This window comes from Choloepus didactylus, chromosome 7 (assembly GCF_015220235.1).
Source record: "Choloepus didactylus isolate mChoDid1 chromosome 7, mChoDid1.pri, whole genome shotgun sequence".
NCBI classification, from domain to species: Eukaryota; Metazoa; Chordata; class Mammalia; order Pilosa; family Megalonychidae; genus Choloepus; species Choloepus didactylus.
The window spans coordinates 112,498,155-112,520,842 of NC_051313.1; the positions used below are offsets into that span (position 1 = coordinate 112,498,155).

The window sequence follows — 22,688 nt, forward strand, 5'->3', positions numbered from 1 at the left end:
ATTACAAGAACAGGCATCCCAGTGAATTTTCTGTCTCAAACACTTCACACCACACAGCTATAACCCTGAGGGCTACTGACTTGACCACTCCAGTTTCCATTTGCTCATGGAGTGCAGACAGCCAGAAGCCAAAGAGCAAAGGGTCACACATAGGCACAATGCGTACATGGGTAGACTTTTCATTTGCAGGAAAAATTGGTATCCACCAGGCTCCTTTTAGGATGTTTTCATTTGCAGGAAAAATTGGTATCCACCAGGCTCCTTTTAGGATGTAACAAACCCTCACTTGGTTTTACATTTTTGAAATCCAAAACCTTTCAAAATGCTCTAACTTGAAGATAGGGCTTTATCTTAAAAATAATCATAATGAAATAGGATTTCCTGGAATCAAAAGTATTATTTTAGAATTGTCCTTTTGAATACTGATAAAAGAAAAAAAAAACACAAGCTATCATAGAACATCAAGTTTTTTAATTTAGAAGAGAATAATCAAGCTATTATCAGGGAGAAAAATACTCATATCATCACATCTCTCAATAAGACTAGCCATTTCTGTGGCTCCTGGTGCCCTCAGCAAGTGGAAACGAACTTACTTGATGTCACACAAAAGGGCCACTCCTCTCAGGATCCAGTGATCTGGGGACAAGACTGTTCTCAAATACACCACGGTAATGAAGGTCAGGTCTGTGCGCCGCGGCTTTTTGTAAATGGGACACACGTACAGCTTGGGGTCCTTGGGTGCTGTGGAGTTAATGGCAAAGATGTGCAACACGGGCAGCTGTGTGAACAGGACCTTGGGGGTGGATTCTGTGAGCTTCCCGTTCCGTCTGTCCCAGGCAGCTCCATCCATGTAGAGCCCATAAATATACACGCCTTCCTGGAAGAATCAAGCATACAGTAATAGGATTTCTAAAAAATTAGGTACAGAGAGATGAGCATCCATTACTGTGATAAAGGTTGGCAGTTTGGAAAGAAAACATACATCGGTCTTAAAACGCTACTAAAGGAAGAAAGCACCACTGGGCACGTTACATTAGTGCAATATTGAGCCAAATTTTCCCCTGCAGCATATCATGAGTCTATGAGCACTATAGAAATGTTTCTGTTATTGGTTATTTGAGCATAGGGGTGGCCTGCTTGGCACAACAGAGTTAGCCAGCAGTGACAAATCACCTCTGCCATGAGCTAAAAGTCTCCAAGAGTAATGGTCTAATTTGGTGTAGGGCGGGAACACGGAACAGGATTTGAAGATGGGGGTCACATGCAGGATCCCCAGTCTGTGCTGGCTGAGCCAAGCTGTGGCTCCACTTGATTTCAGTTAAAGGATGAAGTGATATTTGTTGCGGCCGGGTGTGGCTAGCAGGAGAGTCAGAGCACCCCCTAGAGGCCAGGTCTGGTACCGCAGGGACAGGGAGAGGGAGCTGGTTCGGCAGTGTCTTACTGTCCCTTCCTGGTGTTTCTCTTTTACAAAATAGGACTTGCCTCGAGGTCCTCACTATTAAATCAGGGGGACAAGACATGCACACATGGAAATTTTTTTTAAAAAAGACATGAATTGAATAGCAGCATACTCTTGCTACAGGGGCTGCCAAGGTGAATGGAACTAAGTTTAAGTGACCTCTGAGGTGAAAGGTCACTGTGGGCTGTAGGGTTCAGGGGCCTTTGTGGAAGAGAGGGCAGTGGGTGGGCCTTAGGGCTGCTTTTGGAAAGACAAAGAAGAGAGGGTGGGCAACCCAGGCAAGAGCAGGACTACAGAGAAAGGCAGGTGGGTGGAAAGGCCCAAGCATTTTATTTAGCAGAGGATTCAATGGTTAAAAAATAAGCTATGGCTTGAACGTGGAAGAGTCTGGATGCCAAGCTGGAGTCTGAACTATCTATAGGCAGCAGGGAGCCAAAGAACATGTCTTCAATAAAAAAGGAAGGCTAAGGAGGAATGACCGGGGAGACTCCAATGGTCATGTAAAGATAGTAAAACAGATTTAAGATGGAGTCCGTTTTTCTATTAGCAATGAAGATCGAGTGAGGGGAAATAAATGTAGATTATAATAAAAGAGATTGAGATTAGTTGCAGAGTGTTTTCTGTACTCCTCTAGTGTGGGCCAGTATGAGAACTATATATATATATATATATATTAATTTTTTTATTGAGTTTGTTCACATACCACACAATTATCCAAAGATCCAAAGTGTACAATCAATTGCCCATGGTACCATCATACAGCTGTGCATCCATCACCACAATCAATTTTTTTAAAATCTTTAGAATGTTTCCATTACTCCAGAAAATAAATAAAGACAAAAAAAGGAAACTCAAATCCTCTCATACCCCTAACCACCCCCCTTCCATTACTGATTCAAAGTTTTGGTATAGTACATTTGTTACTGTTGATGAAACAATGTTAAAATACCACTAACTGTAGTATATAGTTTGTAATAGGTATATATTTTTTTCTTATATGCCCCGCTATTATTAACTTCTAGTTATAATGCCATACATTTGTTCTAGTTCATGAGAGAGATTTCTAATATGTGTACAGTTAATCATGGACATTGCCCACCACAAGATTCACTGTTTTATACATTCCCATCTTTTAACCTCCACCCTTCCTTCTGGTAACATACGTGACTCTGAGCTTCCCCTTTCCACCACCTTCACACACCATTCAGCACTGTTATTCGCACAACGTGGTACCATCACCTCTGTCCATTTCCAAACGTTTAAATTCACCCTAGTTGAACATTCTGCTCATAATAAGCAACCGCTCCCCATTCTTTAGCCTCGTTCTATATCCTGGTAACTTGTATTTCATGTCTATGAGTTTACATATTATAGTTAGTTCGTATCAGTGAGACCCTGCAATATTTATCCTTAGGTGTTTGTCTTATTTCACTCAATATAGTGCCCTCAAGTTTTCTTCATCAATACATTTTTTTAAGACTGTTTTGTTCACACACCATACATTCTGTCCTAAGTAAATAATCGTTGGTTTCCTGTATAGTCACATATTTATGTATTCAGCACGATTGCCACTATCTATTTAAGGACATCTCCACTTCTTCCACAAATAAGGAGGAAGAGTCAAAGAAGGTAGGGGGACAAAAGAAAAAGAAAAAAGAAAGAGAGAGAGGAAAAAACCCCCACGACAGCTGGAAAGCAATAAAAGGAAAGATAGTATTAAACTAAAGTAGAATAAAGAGTCAGACAACATCACCAATGCCAGGAGTCCCATACCTTTGCCATATGTCCACCCCCGCTCCATAATGCATTTAGCTTTGGTATATTGCCTTTGTTATATTAAAGGAAGCATAATACAATGTTTCTGTTAATTATAGCCTCTAGTTTGCATTGATTGTATTTCCCCCCACTCCCACCCTATTTTTAACACCTTGCAATGTTGACATTCATTTGTTCTACTTTGTGTAAAAACATATTTATACCTTTTATTACAATTGTTGAGCACCTTAGGTTTCACTGAGTTATACAGTCCTAGTCTTTATCTTTCATCTTTTGTTCTGGTGTCCCACATGCCCCTAACCTTCCTCTTTCAACCATGCTCACAGTCATCTTTGTTCAGTGTACTTACATTGCTGTGCTACTATATCCCAAAATAGTTTTCCAAACCTCTCACTCCTGTCTTTCCTTTCTATCTGCAGTGCTTTCTTTATTGTTTCCTGTAGAGCAGGTATCTTGTTCACAAACTGTCATTGTCTGTTAGAGAATATTTTAAGCTCTCCCTCATATCTGAAGGACAGTTTTGCTGGATATAGAATTCTTAGCTGGTGGTTTTTCTCTTTTAGTATCTTAAATATATCACCCTACTTCCTTCTTGCCTCCATGGATTCTATTGAGAAATCTGCACATAGTCTTATCAAGCTTCCTTTGTATGTAATGGATCGCTTTTCTCTTGCTCCTTTCAGGATTCTCTCTTTATCTCTGACGTTCGACAATCTGATTATTAGGTGTCTTGGTGTAGGCCTATTCAGATCTGTTTGCGGTATGCTGCATTTCTTGGATCTGTAATTTTATGTCTTTCATAAGGGATGGGAAATTTTCATTGGTTATTTCCTCTGCTATCGCTTCTGCCCCTTTTCCCTTCTTTTCTCCTCTGGGACACAAATGACACGTACATTCCCACATTTCATTTTGTCCTCAAATTCCTGGAGATGTTGCTCATATTTTTCATTCTTTATCTGTTCTTTTGTGTGTAGGCTTTCAGGTGCCTTGTTCTCCAGTTCCTGAGTCTTTTCTTCTGCCTCTTGAGATCTGCTGTTGTATGTTTCTGTTGTGTCTTTCATCTCTTGTGTTGAGGCTTTCATTTATATAGATTCTGCCAGTTGTTTTTTCAAACTTTCGATTTCTACCTTATGTATGCACAGTGTTTTCATTACATGTTTCATCTCTTTTGCCATATCTTCCCTAAACTTTTTGAACTGATTTACTATTTTTTTAAATCTTCATTTTATTGAGATATATTCACATACCACGCAGTCATACAAAACAAATTGTACATTCGATTGTTCACAGTACCATTACATAGTTGTACATTCATCACCTAAATCAATCCCTGACACCTTCATTACCACACACACAAAAATAACAATAATAATAATTAAAGTTAAAAAAGAGCAATTAAAGTAAAAAAGAACACTGGGTACCTTTGTCTGTCTGTTTGTTTGTTTGTTTCCTTCCCCTATTTTTCTACTCATCCATCCATAAACTAGACAAAGGGGAGTGTGGTCCTTTTATGGCTTTCCCAATCCCATTGTCACCCCTCATAAGCTACATTTTTATACAATTGTCTTCAAGATTCATGGGTTCTGGGTTGTAGTTTGATAGTTTCAGATATCTACCACCATCTACCCCAATTCTTTAGAACCTAAAAAGGGTTGTCTAAATTGTGCGTAAGAGTGCCCACCAGAGTGACCTCTCAGCTCCTTTTGGAATCTCTCTGCCACTGAAGCTTATTTCATTTCTTTTCACATCCCCCTTTTGGTCAAGAAGATGTTCTCCATCCCATGATGCCGGGTCTACATTCCTCCCCAGGAGTCATATTCCACGTTGCCAGGGAGATTGACTCCCCTGGGTGTCTGATCCCACGCAGGGGGTTGATTTACTATTAATTGTTTAAATTCCTGTATCTCAGTTGAAGTGTAAGTTTTTTCCTTTTACAGGGCCATAACTTCATTTTTTTTAGTGTAGGTTGTAGTTTTCTGTTGTCTAGGCATCTGATTTCCTTAGTTACCCCAATCAGGTTTTCCCAGACCAGAACAAGCTCTGGTCTTGGAAGGAGAGAATAGTATCCAGTTTCCCTGAGAGTGTCTTAGAAGATTGGTATACTCTGTAAGGCCTCAAGTCATTTTGCTTTTCTGCCGAGCAGGTGGCACCCATCAGCCTAGTAGCTCCAGACTGGTGTAAGGAGGTATGGCCTGTGGCTATTTTCCCCCAGGCTCTGGGGTCTGGTTCTGAATGAAAGGTGGGTAGTAGAGCTGGGTCTCACCTCTTTCCTCTTAGGGAAGATACCCCACCCCCTAGGGAGAGGTCATTAGCATTTGAATAGTCTCTCTGCCTGTGCTATCTCCATCCTTGTCTGGGTCAGTGTTGGGAACTGAAAATGGCTGAGGCTTTCTCCACTGAGCCAAAAAAGGGACAGAAAGCCCCCTTCAGGGTCAGTCCACAGCCACCCTCCGGCTCTCCAAGGTCAGTCATCACCAAAAGCCTCTGTCTGCTTTTTGGGGAATTCATAGATTGTATTAAGCAGTCCATGCTTGCTAATTAAATCCCCAGTTGGAGCTCAGCTGAGCTATATTTGCTTGCTGGGAGAGTGCTGCTCTCTAGCGCTGCAAGGCTTTGCAGTTCAGGCCATGGGGGGAGGGGGCTTCTGGCTTGAATCTGCAGTTTTTACTTACAGATTTTATGCTGCAATCTCGGGCATTCTTCCCAATTCAGGTTGGTATATGGAGTGGACAGTCATGTTTGTCCCCCCGCAGTTATTCCAGATTATTTACTAGTTGTTCCTGGTTGTTTATTTAGTTGTTCCAGGAGGACAAACTAGCTTCCACTCCTCTCTATGCCACCATCTTCTTCTGTCTCCAGGACTGTGTTTTTGAACCAAAAAAAGGCAAGTGGTTTCACAGTAAAACCACAGATAGTTTCAAAAAATCAGGACACACAGTTACCACCATTAACTCAGTAGGAAACATTAACTAAACAAAGAATGTGAACACTTAGGTACCATCTTACTGTAAATTGTGTCCCGCTCTAGGCAACTTTCAGTCTCGGAACTTTAAAAAGTCATAGTTAGAAGGGAATTCAGAAGTTGGTCCATCCCCCTTCTTTGATATATGAGGGAATGAAAATGAGAGAAAGGGAAAAGGGGACTAATATTTATTATGCTTGGGGCTGGCACCAAGCATAAATAATCCCGCTTAATTCCCAAAACCACCTTTTTTGTTGAATTATTATCCTTATCTTACAGATGAAGGAGTTGAGGCTCAAACAAGTTACAGAAGTTACCCAAGTTCATGGAGCAGATAGGTGTCAAAGCAGAAGCTCCAGATGGTGTCTGCTTGTCCCCAGGCCCCTGCCCTTTCCTGGGCCAGATATCCCTCTGCCAGGGTCCTGTAGCTACTGGGGGCAGTGTTGGAACTGGCCTCAGGCCTACGGACTGCCAGTCCAGTTAGACTTGACTACCCTCAACACTCATCAGTTCTGTGAGGATCCCACAGTAGCAGCTGGAGACATGTGAAAAACCCATTTCAGCAAACACAAGCCTAACTTGTAATTATTAAAAATGCAGTCTGCGGAGTTCTCAGTACTGGCCAGACTTTGCCGTTAACCTCCCACTCTAGCCGACAGAGGAGGCTTTGGCATGGAGGTCTCTGGATTACAACTGAGGAAACCTCTGACTGCAAAGTTAATGGACTTAACTGAAGCTATAAAGGTTGAAATTGGGAAGAACTTGAACCTTCAGCCCAGATCCAGGTCTGCCCCTGCCACTGCCCTGAGGCACCTACCGCGGGCGGCATCGTGATCTCCTCCTTGGTCTGCCGCAGAACTTCATTGTGGATCGTCACTGAGTCCAGGGCCCAACCTTTGTGGGCCCGGGTCACTTCTTGCCTCATTGCTGTGAGGAAGCCTTAAAAGAAAAAACAAGAGGAAAGATTTGGATGCTTTGGTGCAGTCCATTTTAGAAATGAGGAGAAAGCAATGTTAAGTGTAGCTTGTTTATCAATCGCCAAATACATGCTCAGCCCAAGAGTTTTCCCTTGAGACCAACCCTCAGGGAGGGCATTTCTTTAATGTTTTATTTTTCTTTATGGGGGACTGTAATGAGCTAAGTATTCCTCACCAGCTGACAGCAGGAAAGCAACACCCTTTCCCCCTCCGATGGGGCCTTGGTTTGAAATCTGCTGGGATTTCAACTGCTCAAGTTTATAAGGGTTGTAGCCCAGTCCTGGCTCATAATCTCTAGTAGAAGGAGGTTACTGAAGAATAAGACTGGAATTGTGAAATATTCGGAGAACAGCATTCCAATTAAAACTCGAATCAAACCATTTTCAAGTTTCTATTTGCTAAAATGGAGTAATTTTATTTAGTCTAAGGAAATAAGACATAATGCCAAAGTAGAAAACCTGACTTTCAACTTGATCAAACAAAGCAATCACACCGGAAAGGAAAGCTACATGTTTTAATGTGCATAATACAATTATTTTAAGACAATACATGGTTCTGCATACTGTGGCCTTTCTTAAACTTAATATTTGCAAACTATGTCCATTCAATTCAATAAGAGAAGCCATTCTTGCAGAGCTGCATTTGATGTTAGAAACTATACCCTATTTCAATGTGGTCTACAAAACCTTAGGAAAATTTACCTTAGGAAAATTTATTTGGAAAATAAATGACCTATATATTTTGGCCTCTAGATTAAAACTGAAGATCATGAGGTTCTCCAGAAAGTAAAATTTTGGAAGTTGTGCATTCCTTGCTAACTCCTGTATTAGTGAGCTCTGAGAACTATTATTTACAAACCAACACATATGTGATAATATTTTTATTGGGTTAGAATGGAGGTGGGGGATAAGGAGGAGGAATTGCAAGGCATAATTACAGGTGCTGAAGTAAGATCCCTTGGAGTAGGAGAGAGAGCCACTCTAGCATGGCTTACTGAGAGAGTCAAGTTCTCCCCATTCCCAAGTCCCTCCCTGGTTTTGAAATTAGACACTTGGGGAACCACTCATTCATTCATTCATTTGTCAAATCTCATTTGACAAACCCAAACCATCCATGGACTCTGCATTCAAGGAGCTCAGTCAAGAGGGAGGGTGGAGGGAGACAGACTAATAAACAAAGACATACAGCACAAGTTCATATGTCATTATGAACAGAGGTATGAACAAAGATCACCACTTAAGGAACTGGTTCAGGGAAGCCTTCATGGAGGTGAGGTTGAAGATGACTCTTGAAAGACACATGGGTGTTTGCCAGATGGGACAACTCCAGTTAGAGGAACAGCATGTGCAGACGCATGAAGGTCTAGGCTAAAGGTGAGGCAACAATGGCTGATAAGGTTAGACCATAAGTAGAGATGTGATTTTCCAGGGTCTTAAATACCTAGTTTCATTGTTTGGATTGATTCTCTGGATGATAGGAAGTCACTGAGTATTTTAAGCAGGCAAATGATCTGGTTGTATTTGCATCTTATAAAGCTTACTCTGAGTGCTCACTAAAACAAGATTTGGAGTGCTAAAGAAGAGCCAAAAGAAAAATTAACCCAAAAGAAAAATTGATCAATCAACCAGAGTAACTGGTTGGACTTTTATAGGTGATTTTTATAAAGTTAAAATTTCATGAAACTGAGAGTTTCATTAAGCATAATGCATTAAGTACTATTAAGTTTAAAAAGAGGCCACAGTATGTAGAACCATGTACTCTCTTAAAATAATTGTATTATGTACATTTTATGATATAAAATGTTCACTATTGGTGGTGGAAAACATAGTGGAAGTTTGCCTGGCAGCAAATGCTGGCCAACACCACATACTCGGTGTGAATCACTTGAGCACATGATTATGCTGACTTAAACTTTAAACATTGGGGATCCTATACTTTAGCAGTAAAGTTAACAGTGGTATATATGATCACAATAATAAATTCCAATTCTCCCTTCTAACTCATTCCATGAAAGTGTCACTTTCATCATTCAACATTAAATGTGCATCCATGTGGCATTTTAGGGACTGTATCTCCAAGTAGAGTATTTAGAATTAAATTGACCATATTTTACTGTATTTCGGAATTCATCACTGGTCTGTGAATCTACAAGGTATGAATCCTGGTCCCAACTATCCATCTGCCCAACTTGAATAACTGAATTGTTCTATAACCTATTAATGTTCCAACTAAGTTGAAAATTTGACCTTACTCCATATGGCACTCAGGACAATGTCATGTGCACAAGATGAGAAATGAACTTGATTCTTTCTTAAGTAATGACCATTCCAAAGACTTCAGTGAGTGTCAGAAAGCTCTGAAAAGTTCTAGTGCAATTAAAAGACTGCATAATACCTCATGAGGAGGCTCGATCTCCTATCTTCTCCCTTCTGAGGAACATGCATGATGTTGTCTAGCTGACTGAAGAAATAAGCCTCCTAATGCTGGGGAAGCAACTCTTAATGTGTTAATGGATGGAATCCAGAACCCACTTATGCTATACCTTGAGCTATTAAGGGCAAGAGGACATAGATGCAAAGTCTAAGTACAAGTACAAAGGCACCACCCGTTCTCTCATGGAGTCTAAAACGAGATGAAAGTTGTGCAATGTTACTACTTCTATTAGCTATGAAGAAAGGAAAATGATAAATAAATATATTTGAGGCCTGGGAGTGGAGGGCAAGGAACTGTTCCAAGGGCCATTCCTGCTCAGAGAACATGGAGAAGATAAATATTTTTGCAAGTCTTGATAGTTCTTATTTTGTCTTCCTAAAAAGAATGTGGTCTTGTGGAATTTAAAGACTGGCAAATCCACTAAATTGTTCATTATTGAATTTAAAAATGAATGACAATCTTTCTTGTAGACTGGTATTAAGTCTAATGGAATGAAAATCTGTGTTTTCTGAAGCCTGAATAATTTTAAAAGAACACTGCTATATTTTTCTTTATAAAAGTTGGAAAGCAGTACTTCTGTTATGGAACCAATTCTTAAACTGAATTTCAATCATTAGTGGTAGAAATGATTCATACATTCACATGTTTACTCTGAAGTTAAGTGAGGAGCAAAAAAGTTGGGAAAATCTTCAACAATAATAACCTTCTGTTCTTCATGAGATTTTACTACCCACATGATAAATAGGTGATTTGACTATTCATGTGACCTAATGAGATGCTTAAAAATTTTTTTCCCTTCAAATCATACAGTATAATGAGTTCTTAAAAACTTGTCAAGTTGTTCTTTTAAAAAAATCACTTTTAAGTTAGGACTATACTTTGGAAACTCGGGTCTAAAGTAACATTTATTGCATCTTAATTCTATAATACTTAGTAATCCAACATTTCAGAAAGCTAATTACTGTTGTTTGACTAGTAAAACCAGTTGACTTAAAGAAAGATGTTGAATACTTTAGGTATCATTTCATACAAGGTGTTAGAAAAGATGAAAGAAATAACCAATCAGAAAGGTTGTTCTTCTTGATTTTATAAGGAATAACTTTAGTATTCTGTAATGATGGTCCTATACCAAAAATAAGCAACTTTTCTTTCCTTTAACAAATGAACTGGTCCTTATCTAACAGGCCTTAAGTTGTGCAGTATTTCCTGTCTGATAAGTTACCAAGACTCCCAGCAGCATCTTCAGAGATGAGGAGAAATGATGTTCCTGCTGCAAGTTTATGACAGGCAGTTTTTCCCCAAAATGAGAAGCAAATAGAGTTCACTGGTAAGTTAAATAAATGGTCAGAAATCATTAAACAAAGACCATGTTGGTCAACCCAAGTGAATAAAAATGCCCTGGGCACCCTCCCTGAAGCTTTGCTTAAAGATGCTTTAAGGCAGGAAGTGCAAACTTTGCTGAAAATTAGAATAACCTGAGAAACTTTTAAAACTCCTAATGCCCAGGCCACTCTGGATCAATTAAATCAGAATCCCTAGTGGTGGGATCTAGGCATCAGTATTTTTAAAGGCAGAGCTTCTCAAACCTTAGTTTACCACAATCATGTAGGAGGGGGTGTCTCGTTATAGCACAGGTTCTGATTCAGGAGGTCAAGGGTGGGGCCTGAGATTCTGCATTTCTATCAAGCCCCCAGGTGTTGCTGATGCTTCTGGTTGGTGGGCCACATCCTGGGCAGCAAAGGTCGAAGGCCATGGATCTTCACAGATTAGAATGATTTAGGGAGCTTTTAAGAAAATTGAATGTGCAGACTCTAGAGGCCTGATCCCCAGAGGTTCTGAGGTAACTGGTCTGGGGCTCCAGGCATTAGTACAGCAGTTAATAAAGGCTCCCCAGGTGATTCGAATATGCAGGCAGGGCTGAGAACCACTGCTTCCATAAAAAAGATATGAAAGACAGGTCAATGACAAGACGTTGACCCCAAAATCTGTTTTAAGAACAAAGTTGACAAGTATGAAGGGAAATGCCTCATTATACAAGCAAAATATTAGGAAGGCTGTCAGTAGTACCAGCCGATTCCTTTCAGGAACCCCTCAGACGCACATGTTCTCTGAAATGTCATTAATCCAGGCCATGGTTGACTCTTATTAAAAAAAATAAAAAAAATAAAAAAAAAAAGGACAGAGCTAAACTAGTTCTCTTGGCAAATTTGGGATCAGCTAAACCCTCCATTTCTCACATTCCAAAATGTTAACTCCTTCCCTGCACTGATCTGTCTTTTCTGCTAGGTTATGCTTCCTTTCTCTTGATGGGAACTCCCACTTCTCCCCTCCCTCCAAAACCTCTCCACTGTTCCCTCTGGCGTGGTTATGTGTTTAACAAACTCTCCTACATCTTCCACCTCCTCACAGAACGTTCTTCCCACCTTCTCGCCCTGGTTGGAACCTGACTCAACCCTGAAGACAGGGCCCTTTCCACTAACCTGCCCCATTTACACCTTCTTGCGAGAACCTCTGCTGCTTTGACAATCAGGCCTTCTGTCCACATGCCCCTCTCCTCATTGTCCCGTGTCACATACCCATCTCCCTGGTGCTGCCCCCTTCACTGAGGACTCTGCCATCACCTGAGTCTCTTCAATACTCATTCAGTGTCCTGATCCTCAGTTTCTTGACCTCATCAAGCCCATAACCTTTTCCTCAACTCCACCCTTCTTCCTCTCTTCCCTTTTGGTCTAGATCCATCCTTTAATCACTTGCCCAGCAAAAGCCCAATTTTGGATGAATCCAAATGTCCACCTTCTTACACATTTACCAGGCTGCTGAATGATAACAGAGACCATCACACAACTATCTATCTGTTTACCTCCTCCAGCCTCAACTGGATTCTCAAAGCTACCAAGAAATCTTTTCATGTTCCCCTCATTAGCCCTATTTCTCAAACTTCTGCCACTCTCCTTAAATCTCTCCTCTACCACCTTCTTGCTCCCAACCTGACCTCACTTCCTTCTTCAAAGATAAAACAGAAATCTTCTGATGGGAACTCCCTTCACTTCTTGCCACCACCTACTAATTCACCTCTATGCTCACTCCTTCCTTCTTATTCTTGTTATAACGGGCGAGGAGTCCCTCTACCTGTCTGGAGCAAATCTTTCCATTTGTGAGCACATACCATTCCTTCCTTCCTCTTTTACCTCCTCTCTGGGAACTTTGGCCTCTCTCTCCGTATATATACTGGCTCCTTCCTATCAATATTTGAACATGCTCAAGCCTCACCTATCATCAAAAGAACAAGAACTTTTATTCCTACAACTATTCCTCCAATTTGCTTTTCCTCTTCAAAGTCAAATTTCTCAAGACAATTATCCATGTTCTCCATACTCACTCTTTCCTCTCCATTTCCTCATTTCTCACTCACCTTTAAATCTGACACCCCACCTCCCCATCCACTCCACTGAGACTTCTCTTGCTAACAACTTCCTTATTAATAAAGCCATCTGACCAGTCTTGGACCTATCTTTCTTGATCTCGGGCAGAATTTGTCATTACTTATCCTCCCCCACCCCCCACCCCCACCCCTTTACTTGCTTTCCTTGACACTACACTCTCTTGGTTTCCCTTTTCTAAACTGTTTGGACGTGAGGGGACCATTCAAGAGAGTTCAGGTGATCTTCAGGACAGTGCACAAACATAGCAGAATCCTGATGACCTGAAGATGACTAGACTGTGGCACTAGTGAGATTCCCAGCAGGATGGCATATCCCACATTGGCAGCTAGAAGTGAGGGATCAGAATATCATACCACACAAGGACTTTAGATGAATCAGTCATAGGTAGAGATGAGTGGCTGCATTTGGGAGAATAGCTGAGGTTATCAGTGGAGGTGTATGAAGAGAGGGAGGGCCAAGAGCAGAAAGGTAAAAGGAAAACTGAGGAAAGGCAAGGATGGAAACCAAGGGATGGAAGAGCTTCAAGAATCAACAGCCCAAACTACGGTCAAGGGGAATGAAGATGGTAGGAAGGTCACTTGATTTGGTGGCCTTGAAGATAGCAGTTTTAGTAGAGTGATGGAGGCTGGCTAGATTACAAGGGATTGAGTGGTTTGCACGGAAGGTAACCATGTGTAGAGGCTAGAATTACAAGAGGTGTGGTTGTGACTACAACCTGTGCACCCAAAGCAAGGAGGATGGGTTGTTATTCACTCTGGAGCAAACTGTTTAAACCACATGGTTCAAGAACCAAAGGTGAATTTGAGGCTGCTAGAGGCATTCCTAAGATGTCCACAGTCCTATAGTTCTGTAATTTGGAGACAGGGCAGGTTAGTGCTGTCACTCAAACTGATTTTTAGGAGCTTGGGGTCTATTCACCTGATTCCCCCAGATGTTAGGGGCAATTCTGGTGGCAAACAGTAGCTACAGGGCTGTTGTTGTTACTAGACTAGAAGAAATCCCCCAGCCCCTCCAATCCTAATGTTCAATTAACCCCTGGTGCATTTAGCTACCTCAACAAACGGCAGGCTTTTATAACTATCCTCAAGGCAAGCATTCAGAAATTGCTGCTAGCTAATGATGTATCCCTGAGTACAACAAGAGGTTGTACATGATTTTTACAGTAAACACAAGATAACAGGACAAAAATATCCCATGGTCTGTCTTCCTTTAGCAAAATCCCCTCTAACTGAAAATCTTTTTATCTGTGTTACCAACATCTGCTACAACAGACTGCCAAGGTTTGTCCAAGACACTGAGAAAAAAATAGAAAAAATTAGTGCAATTTTGCATCAAAATGGCATCAAGCGCCAGACTGAGTTAAATATTTGGAAAATAATGGTGTTGCACAGCTCAGTCTAATATAGAGGTGTAAGACCTGGACCAGTTGGGAGGAACACGTTCGGCCCCTGCCTCCGTTTCATTAGCAGCACCTGTGAGTCATACCTAACATCAGATGTCAAAGCATGGCTATAAATTAGGAGGCTCTGAAAGGCAGTCAATACCCTGGGAAGTCAGGCTCATGAAAATTCATATTCTCTGGGTTTAAACATATCCCTGCATGTAGTGTGCATGTGCACACACACACACACACACACACGAGAATGTAAATCATATGTGCATGATACACTGAAAAGGTATATCTGTGGGATAACAAGACCAAAGAAATCCTCTGAGAACCCCAAAAAGCACAATCTTAATATGTGTACCAATGACTGATGGGAAAATCAATGGAGCATAAAGGTTCTCCTGGGCCTGAGTAATCAGCTGCGAGGCATATCCACGCACTGAGAAGTTATAACCATCAGACAAAGAGTATAGCATCACAGATACAGAGAGCTTGACCATTTTAATAATCAAATCTAATTGCCACACAGTTGAGCTCATCAATTGCTGCAGAAATGATTGTGAAGGGGACTGAAATACCAGCTTAGCTTCACAGTGGCTGACTCAGCCTCCTCAAATATGCCTGACAAAATATCAGGCCACCCATAAGGCAAACAAGCAGAGCTATAAAACAGTGTGAGCTCAGACACTGACCAGGGGACAAATGAGGCATGTCACCTGTTCTTAGGGTAGCGTGGACTTCAAAGTCACTTAGGCCTGAGGGACAATCACCAGGGGCACAACAGGATACACACAAACAGTATCAAGGGTCATATTACATTATAAGATGATAAAACAAATGGTTATATGTTAATAAATAATTTTCAAATGTTTTATAATCTTCTTTATATTGTAGATGATTTTGACTATACTTATTTGTGATGAAAGTACGGTCTCCTTGCAAACTGCACTGTGTTTTACTCAAATGTTTTAAAAAATTTTCTGAGCCAAATGAATTAATTATTTCATTGAAGGGGTCTGGGTTAGAAGTAATAAAACCCAGGAAATACACTCATGTTGAAAAATCAATTGTTGATGTCAAATAGTGGCCAGATTGTCTTCCAGTTGGAAAGGACTATCTATTTGCCCTGTAAACATGCACAGAGTTGCCGTAATCGTTTACGTTTTCCAGATTTGGCCAAGTGATGTGGAACAGAAAGTAATCTGTCCCTGATATCAAGAGAAGGAGAAAGATGCAGAGAAGTGATTAGGGTGCAAGAAAAATTTACCTCCAGTCTTTAGCAGAAAGCAATCATAGATAAGGGTGTGTGTGTGCTTGTGTGTAAAGAGTAGATGCTTGATTAAGTCTGGGGCTTTCCAAGACATGGAGTACCATGAGAGAAAGAATCAAAGCTTCTCTTGAAAACAGAGATGAAGAAAAGATAAAGGATTAATATTATTAACAAGTAAAGGCAAATAATAAGTTAACTGAAACATACATCTACATTTGTATTCTTTTAATATTGTTCAGTTTGTAACCTTTCTTAACAAATATTAACAATGAAAGATGAGTCCATATTAATGCTTGGCTGTTTTAAGCTACAGTTTCAGTGGCGAAAAAAGCAATCACTGAAAGAAATTGTGTGCTGTGATGTAAAACTTAGTTATCTGGGTCTACAGAAAGCTGGGGATGAACCAAACCCACTCTCTCGATTTCTGAATATCAAAAATACACTAATGATCCCACATTTTAAAAATCACTGGTCATTATCCCTCTCTGGAACTCCAAACCTGTCAAAATACCTTTCTACCTGGTGGCCCTACCAGCACTATCGTGACAAATACAGTGCCCCTTTCCTTTCCTCCCACCTGTCCCCTTCCCATGATCCCTGTCTTGTACCTTGCACCTCACGTCACTCTAAACCACTGCCATTCTGTACTCACTCAAAGATCCCCATGAATCACTCCATCAAATCTGTCCTTGCCTCTGCACCTCGTTAAGGTCCCATGCTGTTTCTCTTGCACCTGGAAGCATTCTCATTGTTCTGGACTCCCACTTTCTATCTCCTCCAGGAATTATCTTCTGGTCTTTGAGGACTCCCCATTGCCTTTATGATAAACCCAAATTCCCCTGCAAGGCTCTTCATAATCCATCCTCCATAACACTTCCCAGGCATCATTCTCCACTATCCCTGCTCCTACTTCCTAAGCAGCAGCCATGGCTCATTTCCTTTTAGGCTCTTGCATCTGCCTGGAATGCCCTTTCCTCACTCCCCTGCCCGAACCAACCCTCAGTAGTGAGTACTGCTTCCTGTGTGAAGCTCTTCCCAAGCTCTGCCTCTGCAGAATTCATCTCTGTCCTCTGCACCACCATTGCACTTAGTTCTTACACTGGTGGAGCACTTACCACATTACTTTAAATTTGCTGATGTGCCTGTTGCATAAACCAGATTATGAGCTCCTTTAGAGCAGGGTTTGGGTCTCAAATCTCTCTCAACTGAAAGCATCTAGCAGTGGGCCTGGCAAATGCCAGGTGGCTAAACAATCCTTATTGTTAAATGCTATTTCTTTGGGCTACCAATCCAGGAATTACCTGGCGACAACTTACTCAGATTGAAAGCTAATAAGGAGGAAAGAGACTCATATGTAGAAATCTGAGAACAATAATAAAAAATTTTCTCCCCATACTTGATGGAAATTTTGAGAGAAAAATAGATAAATTAAAGCTGGGAGCTGTCCTTTACAAATCTAAAGTCTACTGGCATAATAATAGACTATATATAATTTGGTATACTCATAAAAATCACCATTGTTAGTGTTTTAAATTTAGAAAATTTTAAGGCAGTTGAAAAGGCATGAAGTGAAGGAATGTATATTTATGAAAGATAATAAATGAATACTTTTAAAGTAAACTGTTTATTGAAGTATTACACAAAGAAAAGTACACAAGTCATAAATGTACAGCTTGAAGAATTTTCATCAAGGGAATATAGCCATATTAACAATATCCAGATAAAGAACATTCCCAGACCCCCAGAATTCCCCTCTTACAATCACTACCCCTCCCAAGGGCACCACTATCCTGATTTTTAACGCCAGAGATCCATTTTGCTTATTTTTATACTTTGTATAAATGTAATGTTTTCTTTTTGAATCCTTCACTCAACATTATTGTACGAGATTCAACCATATTGCTAAGAGTAGCAGTAATTAATTCTCAACTATAAACTTGAATGTTTTTAGATTGTATTACAGATGGAGCTATACAAGGTGCTCAACTGTGGAATCCTGCATCTTTTCATTTTAGCCAGTTAGTTGAAGTAAAACCATAGTGTAGTAAGACAAAAAGTTATGTTTCTGGACCTTATGAACTCTATGGCATCAAGCCAGTAACTTTCTCAAAAAATATTTCCAGAATGACAGAGTAAATGAAGTCACATCACAAAGAACTCTTTCAGAAAAAAGGAACTGAGGTAGGGAAAGACTCCCAAAGCTCACCAAATACAACTTTTACCACATGATCATTTTTGAAATCAGTCTAATTTCCTGAACTCTGGCAACAATTTCTGTTATATTTGTTTGGTGTTTTTTAATTTTCACAAGCATTAAAAACTAAGGTTTGAGAGAAACTTTTTTACTACTTCATGTGTCCTAACCACACATTGATGGCTTTTGGAAGAAGGTGAGAAGAAATAGGGAAGGTTTTGTCACCATATTATAGAAGCAATGTAGTAGGAAGAATTTCAGACTGAACTTGTAAAGCACATACAGAAGGGTTGTCTGCATTCCCCAATCTTTGAAAACGTATTTCCCGGACACAGCAAGCTTGTTCCTCCACACTGTTTAACGTAGTATATACACTTACTCAGTGCTGCTACATGACCATGCACCTGTTTCAGGCTTGACCACTCTCTGATGAACACATACCTTGGGGATTAAAGAAACCGGTCATCCAAAACACGTTAGGTCTTCCATCAAATATCCAAGTAGAAAACTGAGCATTTCTTTCCAAAAGCTCAGTAAACCAGAAGCCCAGTGTAGACGAATCCCAGGACACTCTTTTCCAGAGTTGAGGTATACGAGCATCATACATGTTGTCCAGGGCGTCTCTCAAGTTCTGAAGAAGATAAAGTTATTTGAATAAGAAAAATCAACAAAAAATAGAAATGACTACTGAGATAAGAACAGCTCACCTCACTCATAATGATTGTTCCTTCAATGGCCAATTTTAGATCACTCAGGCTTTGGCGAAGTATTGAGATGACTTTTTGCATTCTGTCAATTTCTTGTCTAAGAAATATATTCATTGAATTAAGATGTCCCATCTTTATCAAACGAGCTTTTACCTAAAACAAAGCATACAATGCAATAAAAGAAACTGTTCTTGTCTGTTACTTCTTTTTGAATGACCTCTCCTTTCTCTATTCTTCTTCCTCTGGATTTATCTCATTTTTGCCTCTACCAGCCCAAATGAACTCTAAAATATCTCCTGCAGAACCAAACCAGCCATTAAATTCTCCATTTTTCTGGGCTTCAAAAACTACTGTTCAACTAAAATGATTTTTATTTCCTACTGATTGTATTCTATTGATAATTGGAAATGTACTTTAAAAGGTTGAAATAAATTGTACCTTTTCTTTCCTTTCAAATGATTAAGTACTAAGTATCAGTTAAATATTCTTTTGCAATCTAACCTTTATAAGTACAGTTTGGAAATCTTTTTTCATAATACTTGCTGAGTCGTTATTAGAAATGTCACAGAAAGTTGATACAGCTAAAATCTTTATAGAACAGTGGCCAATGAATATGACTGACTGAAGTTTCCTAAGCTTATTGTTGCCTTGGCTAGGGTGATTAAAGAGAGCCTTTCCTAATCTAATCATTGAAAATATTTGGCTTTGTGGGAAAGCCATTAAGCACCTGTCATTTGTTCCTTTTGGTATATCATTTATTGTCCATTTTGAAGAGATCAATAAAAGCCTCTGGTTGTGGGAACAATAAAATATAACAATTATTGGAAAATAAGCCAATACATATACAGGTTTCAATTTAGTGACATCCACCCAAGAAAAGATTAACTATAAATACCAGCAGGAACTCATAAAGAGTTTTGAACTTTTGGCTGGCCACGATTGAAGAAATGCCAGAATAAGAGGGATAAGTATAGACATGGACTGGGAAAGAATTTAGAGTGATAAACTAGTCCAAAGAATCACCAGAAAGCCAGTAAACGATAGGACACTCTGTCCTTTCTTGAGTCATGAAATATTAGAGATGACTAGGCCTCGGAGTCATCTATACCCTCCTTCTCATTTACAGAATAGGTCTCCTGCATGGCAGTTTCATAATCAGCAATGGGCACATCTGCTTTACTGAAGCTGGGCCACTTCAAGTGGGTGAGTGATAAGGGGGCAGGCACATACTCAAAGGGAAACAGGAGTATGTGTGCAGGTGGAGCAAGTAATATTAAAATCGTAATCAAACATGCTTGTGGAGGTCTCTAACCCACCAGGCCAATCTCCAGGTATTCTCTTAAATTCATAGTTCTGGAACTTAACATTTCTGCAGTCTCCAGGGCCTCATTTTCATCTCCATTCCGAGTCCTTCAACCTCCAGTGGTTGAATAGCATATATATCATCCCCTTTAAATCATGAATACTCTCTGGAAATTTACACTCAAGGACAAAGAATTAGGGTAAAACTTTTGCAGTCTCACAAGTGGGAAATTAAGCCCAGGTATTGACTGCAATGTCAAATCAACAGCCTAGATACATTTTAGTATGCTAACAGCCCAAAGAACTTGCTTTGTCTTGACTAGGATTTTAAAAGAGAAACTTTGAGTGGAGACATACTTGAGAAAACTTAGACCCTAGAAAATGTAATTTTAGTACTGATTTTTTTTCTTTTTTTATCTTCATTTTATTGAGATATATTCACATACCACGCAGTCATACAAAACAAATCGTACATTCGATTGTTCACAGTACCATTACATAGTTGTACATTCATCACCTAAATCAATCCCTGACACCTTCATTACCACACACACAAAAATAACAAGAATAATAATTAAAGTGAAAAAGAGCAATTGAAGTAAAAAAGAACACTGGGTACCTTTGTCTGTTTGTTTGTTTGTTTCCTTCCCCTATTTTTCTACTCATCCATCCATAAACTAGACAAAGTGGAGTGTGATCCTTATGGCTTTCCCAATCCCATTGTCACCCCTCATAAGCTGCATTTTTATACACTTGTCTTCGAGATTCATGGGTTCTGGGTTGTAGTTTGATAGTTTCAGGTATCCACCACCACCTACCCCAATTCTTTAGAACCTAAAAATGGTTGTCTAAATTGTGTGTAAGAGTGCCCACCAGAGTGACCTCTCGGCTCCTTTTGGAATCTCTCTGCCACTGAAGCTTATTTCATTTCCTTTCATCTCCCCCTTTTGGTCAAGAAGATGTTCTCCGTCCCACAATGCCAGGTCTACATTCCTCCCCGGGAGTCATATTCCACGTTGCCAGGGAGATTCACTCCCCTGGGTGTCTGATCCCACGTAGGGGGGGAGGGCAGTGATTTCACCTTTCAAGTTGGCTTAGCTAGAGAGAGAGGGCCACATCTGAGCAACAAAGCTGCATTCGGGAGGAGGCTCTTAGGCACAATTACAGGGAGGCCTAGCCTCTCCTTTGCAGCAACCGAGTACTGATTTTATTTTGAGTATGATCATTATTCCAGTCTAAAGTTGTCGTTTTATTAATAAAATGAAAGATTTTCCATAGTCCTATCTAGGCTTTTCATTATGTTTATGGAATGAGGTAGTTTCTTCTACAATAATGTATCTCCATTTTTATTATGGAAGTCAATAGTATAATTATATTTCAATTTACCAAATTCACTTTCCAAGAACACATCTTTTCTATACAATAAAGGACACTAAAAAGGATGTGATCTTAAAACTGTAAGCAGCTTTAGATGTCTCAGAACAAACTTCCTCCCATATAGGAATCCATTTGTTGACATCCTTGAACTCTGTCTCTGCTAGAATATGACCAGATTAGGTATCTTGTTGGTGAAGTGGCCAAGGTCAAGTCTGGATAGCTCAAATTATCACAAGGTCTTGAAACCTTCCTCCTGGTAATACCAGCCCTGTGGTTTAGTTTTGCTCTCTGAAGTCCTACGGAGTATGTTTGATCTCATTTTCACATGCCAGATTTTAAAATCTTTGAAGGCAGGTATTACATCTCATCTGTCTTCTGACGATGAACATTTGAAAATATGTACTTAAAATATTTATCCAGTTAATGACATATTTCCCCCTTTTAGTTAACTATCTCTACCATGAAACTATTGATTTCAATATCTTGGTCAAATGTCTTGGTACCCATCCACATAATGGAAACAAATATTGTTTTAAGAGGCAAGAAAACTGCATGCTGAAACTGGTTAAGATCATAGGTTCTTTGTGTTCAAATCCTCACTCTACCACTTCTTAGCTTGGTTTCTGCTGGGATTGTCTTGAGGATTAAATGACATAATGTGTATAAAACACTTAGCACAATGTCCAATATGTAATGAGTGCTCAAAAAGCCCAGCTACTATCCCAATACTACCCCATTTTAGTGACTCTAAGAGTAGTGGTTGGAAAGCTTCAGATGGGTGAGCAGTGCTTCTAAATAGTAGCCCCACTAACTGTTCTACCCTATTCGATCAGTTCCAGAAGTAGTTAAAAATCTATTGAGTAAACAGGCCATCTATTTATAGTTAAAACATTTTGAGAATCTTAAAGCATACCAAATCACTGACACCACTGCTTTTCTGCGTTAAAGATTTTTGAATTGTTTTTTTTAGCATAGTGTAAGGCATAATAGAAGCTGATATGTAATTGGGTCAATGTTGAAGCTTTAATTGGGAAGGAATTAACTTGTGAAGGAATTTTAAAAGGGAAAAGACAGGAAAGCATAGTGGGAAATATCATTTCTCTGATGTTTTTAAGTTTTGAGGAATGACTAGATTACATGAAAATAAGAAACACAGAGTTTAGAGATGTAACTGAATAAAATTTACTGCACAGGTAATCTGCTGCACATTCAACAACAGGTAGATTTTTGTTTTTCATGGTAATCAGGCTTATGTATTCAAATGTACAAATAATTGATTAGATTAGTATGTCATTTACCCGGCCAAATTCAATATTTCTATGGTCAACTGGAAGAAAACAGGACAGAGTAAGAGCACCATCTGATGTGCCTCCAAAGAACCCTAGGTCCCAAACTAAGACT

General features: G+C 39.8%; 1 protein-coding gene across 2 annotated transcripts in view; it reads right to left on the reverse strand.

The window, feature by feature from the left end:
* Positions 1-521: 521 nt before the first annotated feature.
* Positions 522-22,688, reverse strand: part of DNAH8 (dynein axonemal heavy chain 8) — a 323,187-nt gene continuing 301,020 nt past the window's right edge. For both annotated transcript variants that reach the window (XM_037842901.1, XM_037842900.1), the window contains 4 exons: positions 18,609-18,761; positions 18,343-18,532; positions 7,015-7,136; positions 522-877 (listed from right to left, as the gene is read on the reverse strand). In XM_037842901.1, coding sequence (XP_037698829.1) covers positions 590-877; positions 7,015-7,136; positions 18,343-18,532; positions 18,609-18,761 — 753 coding nt within the window. In that variant the 3' untranslated portion in view covers positions 522-589. The remainder of the gene's footprint in view (positions 878-7,014; positions 7,137-18,342; positions 18,533-18,608; positions 18,762-22,688) is intronic.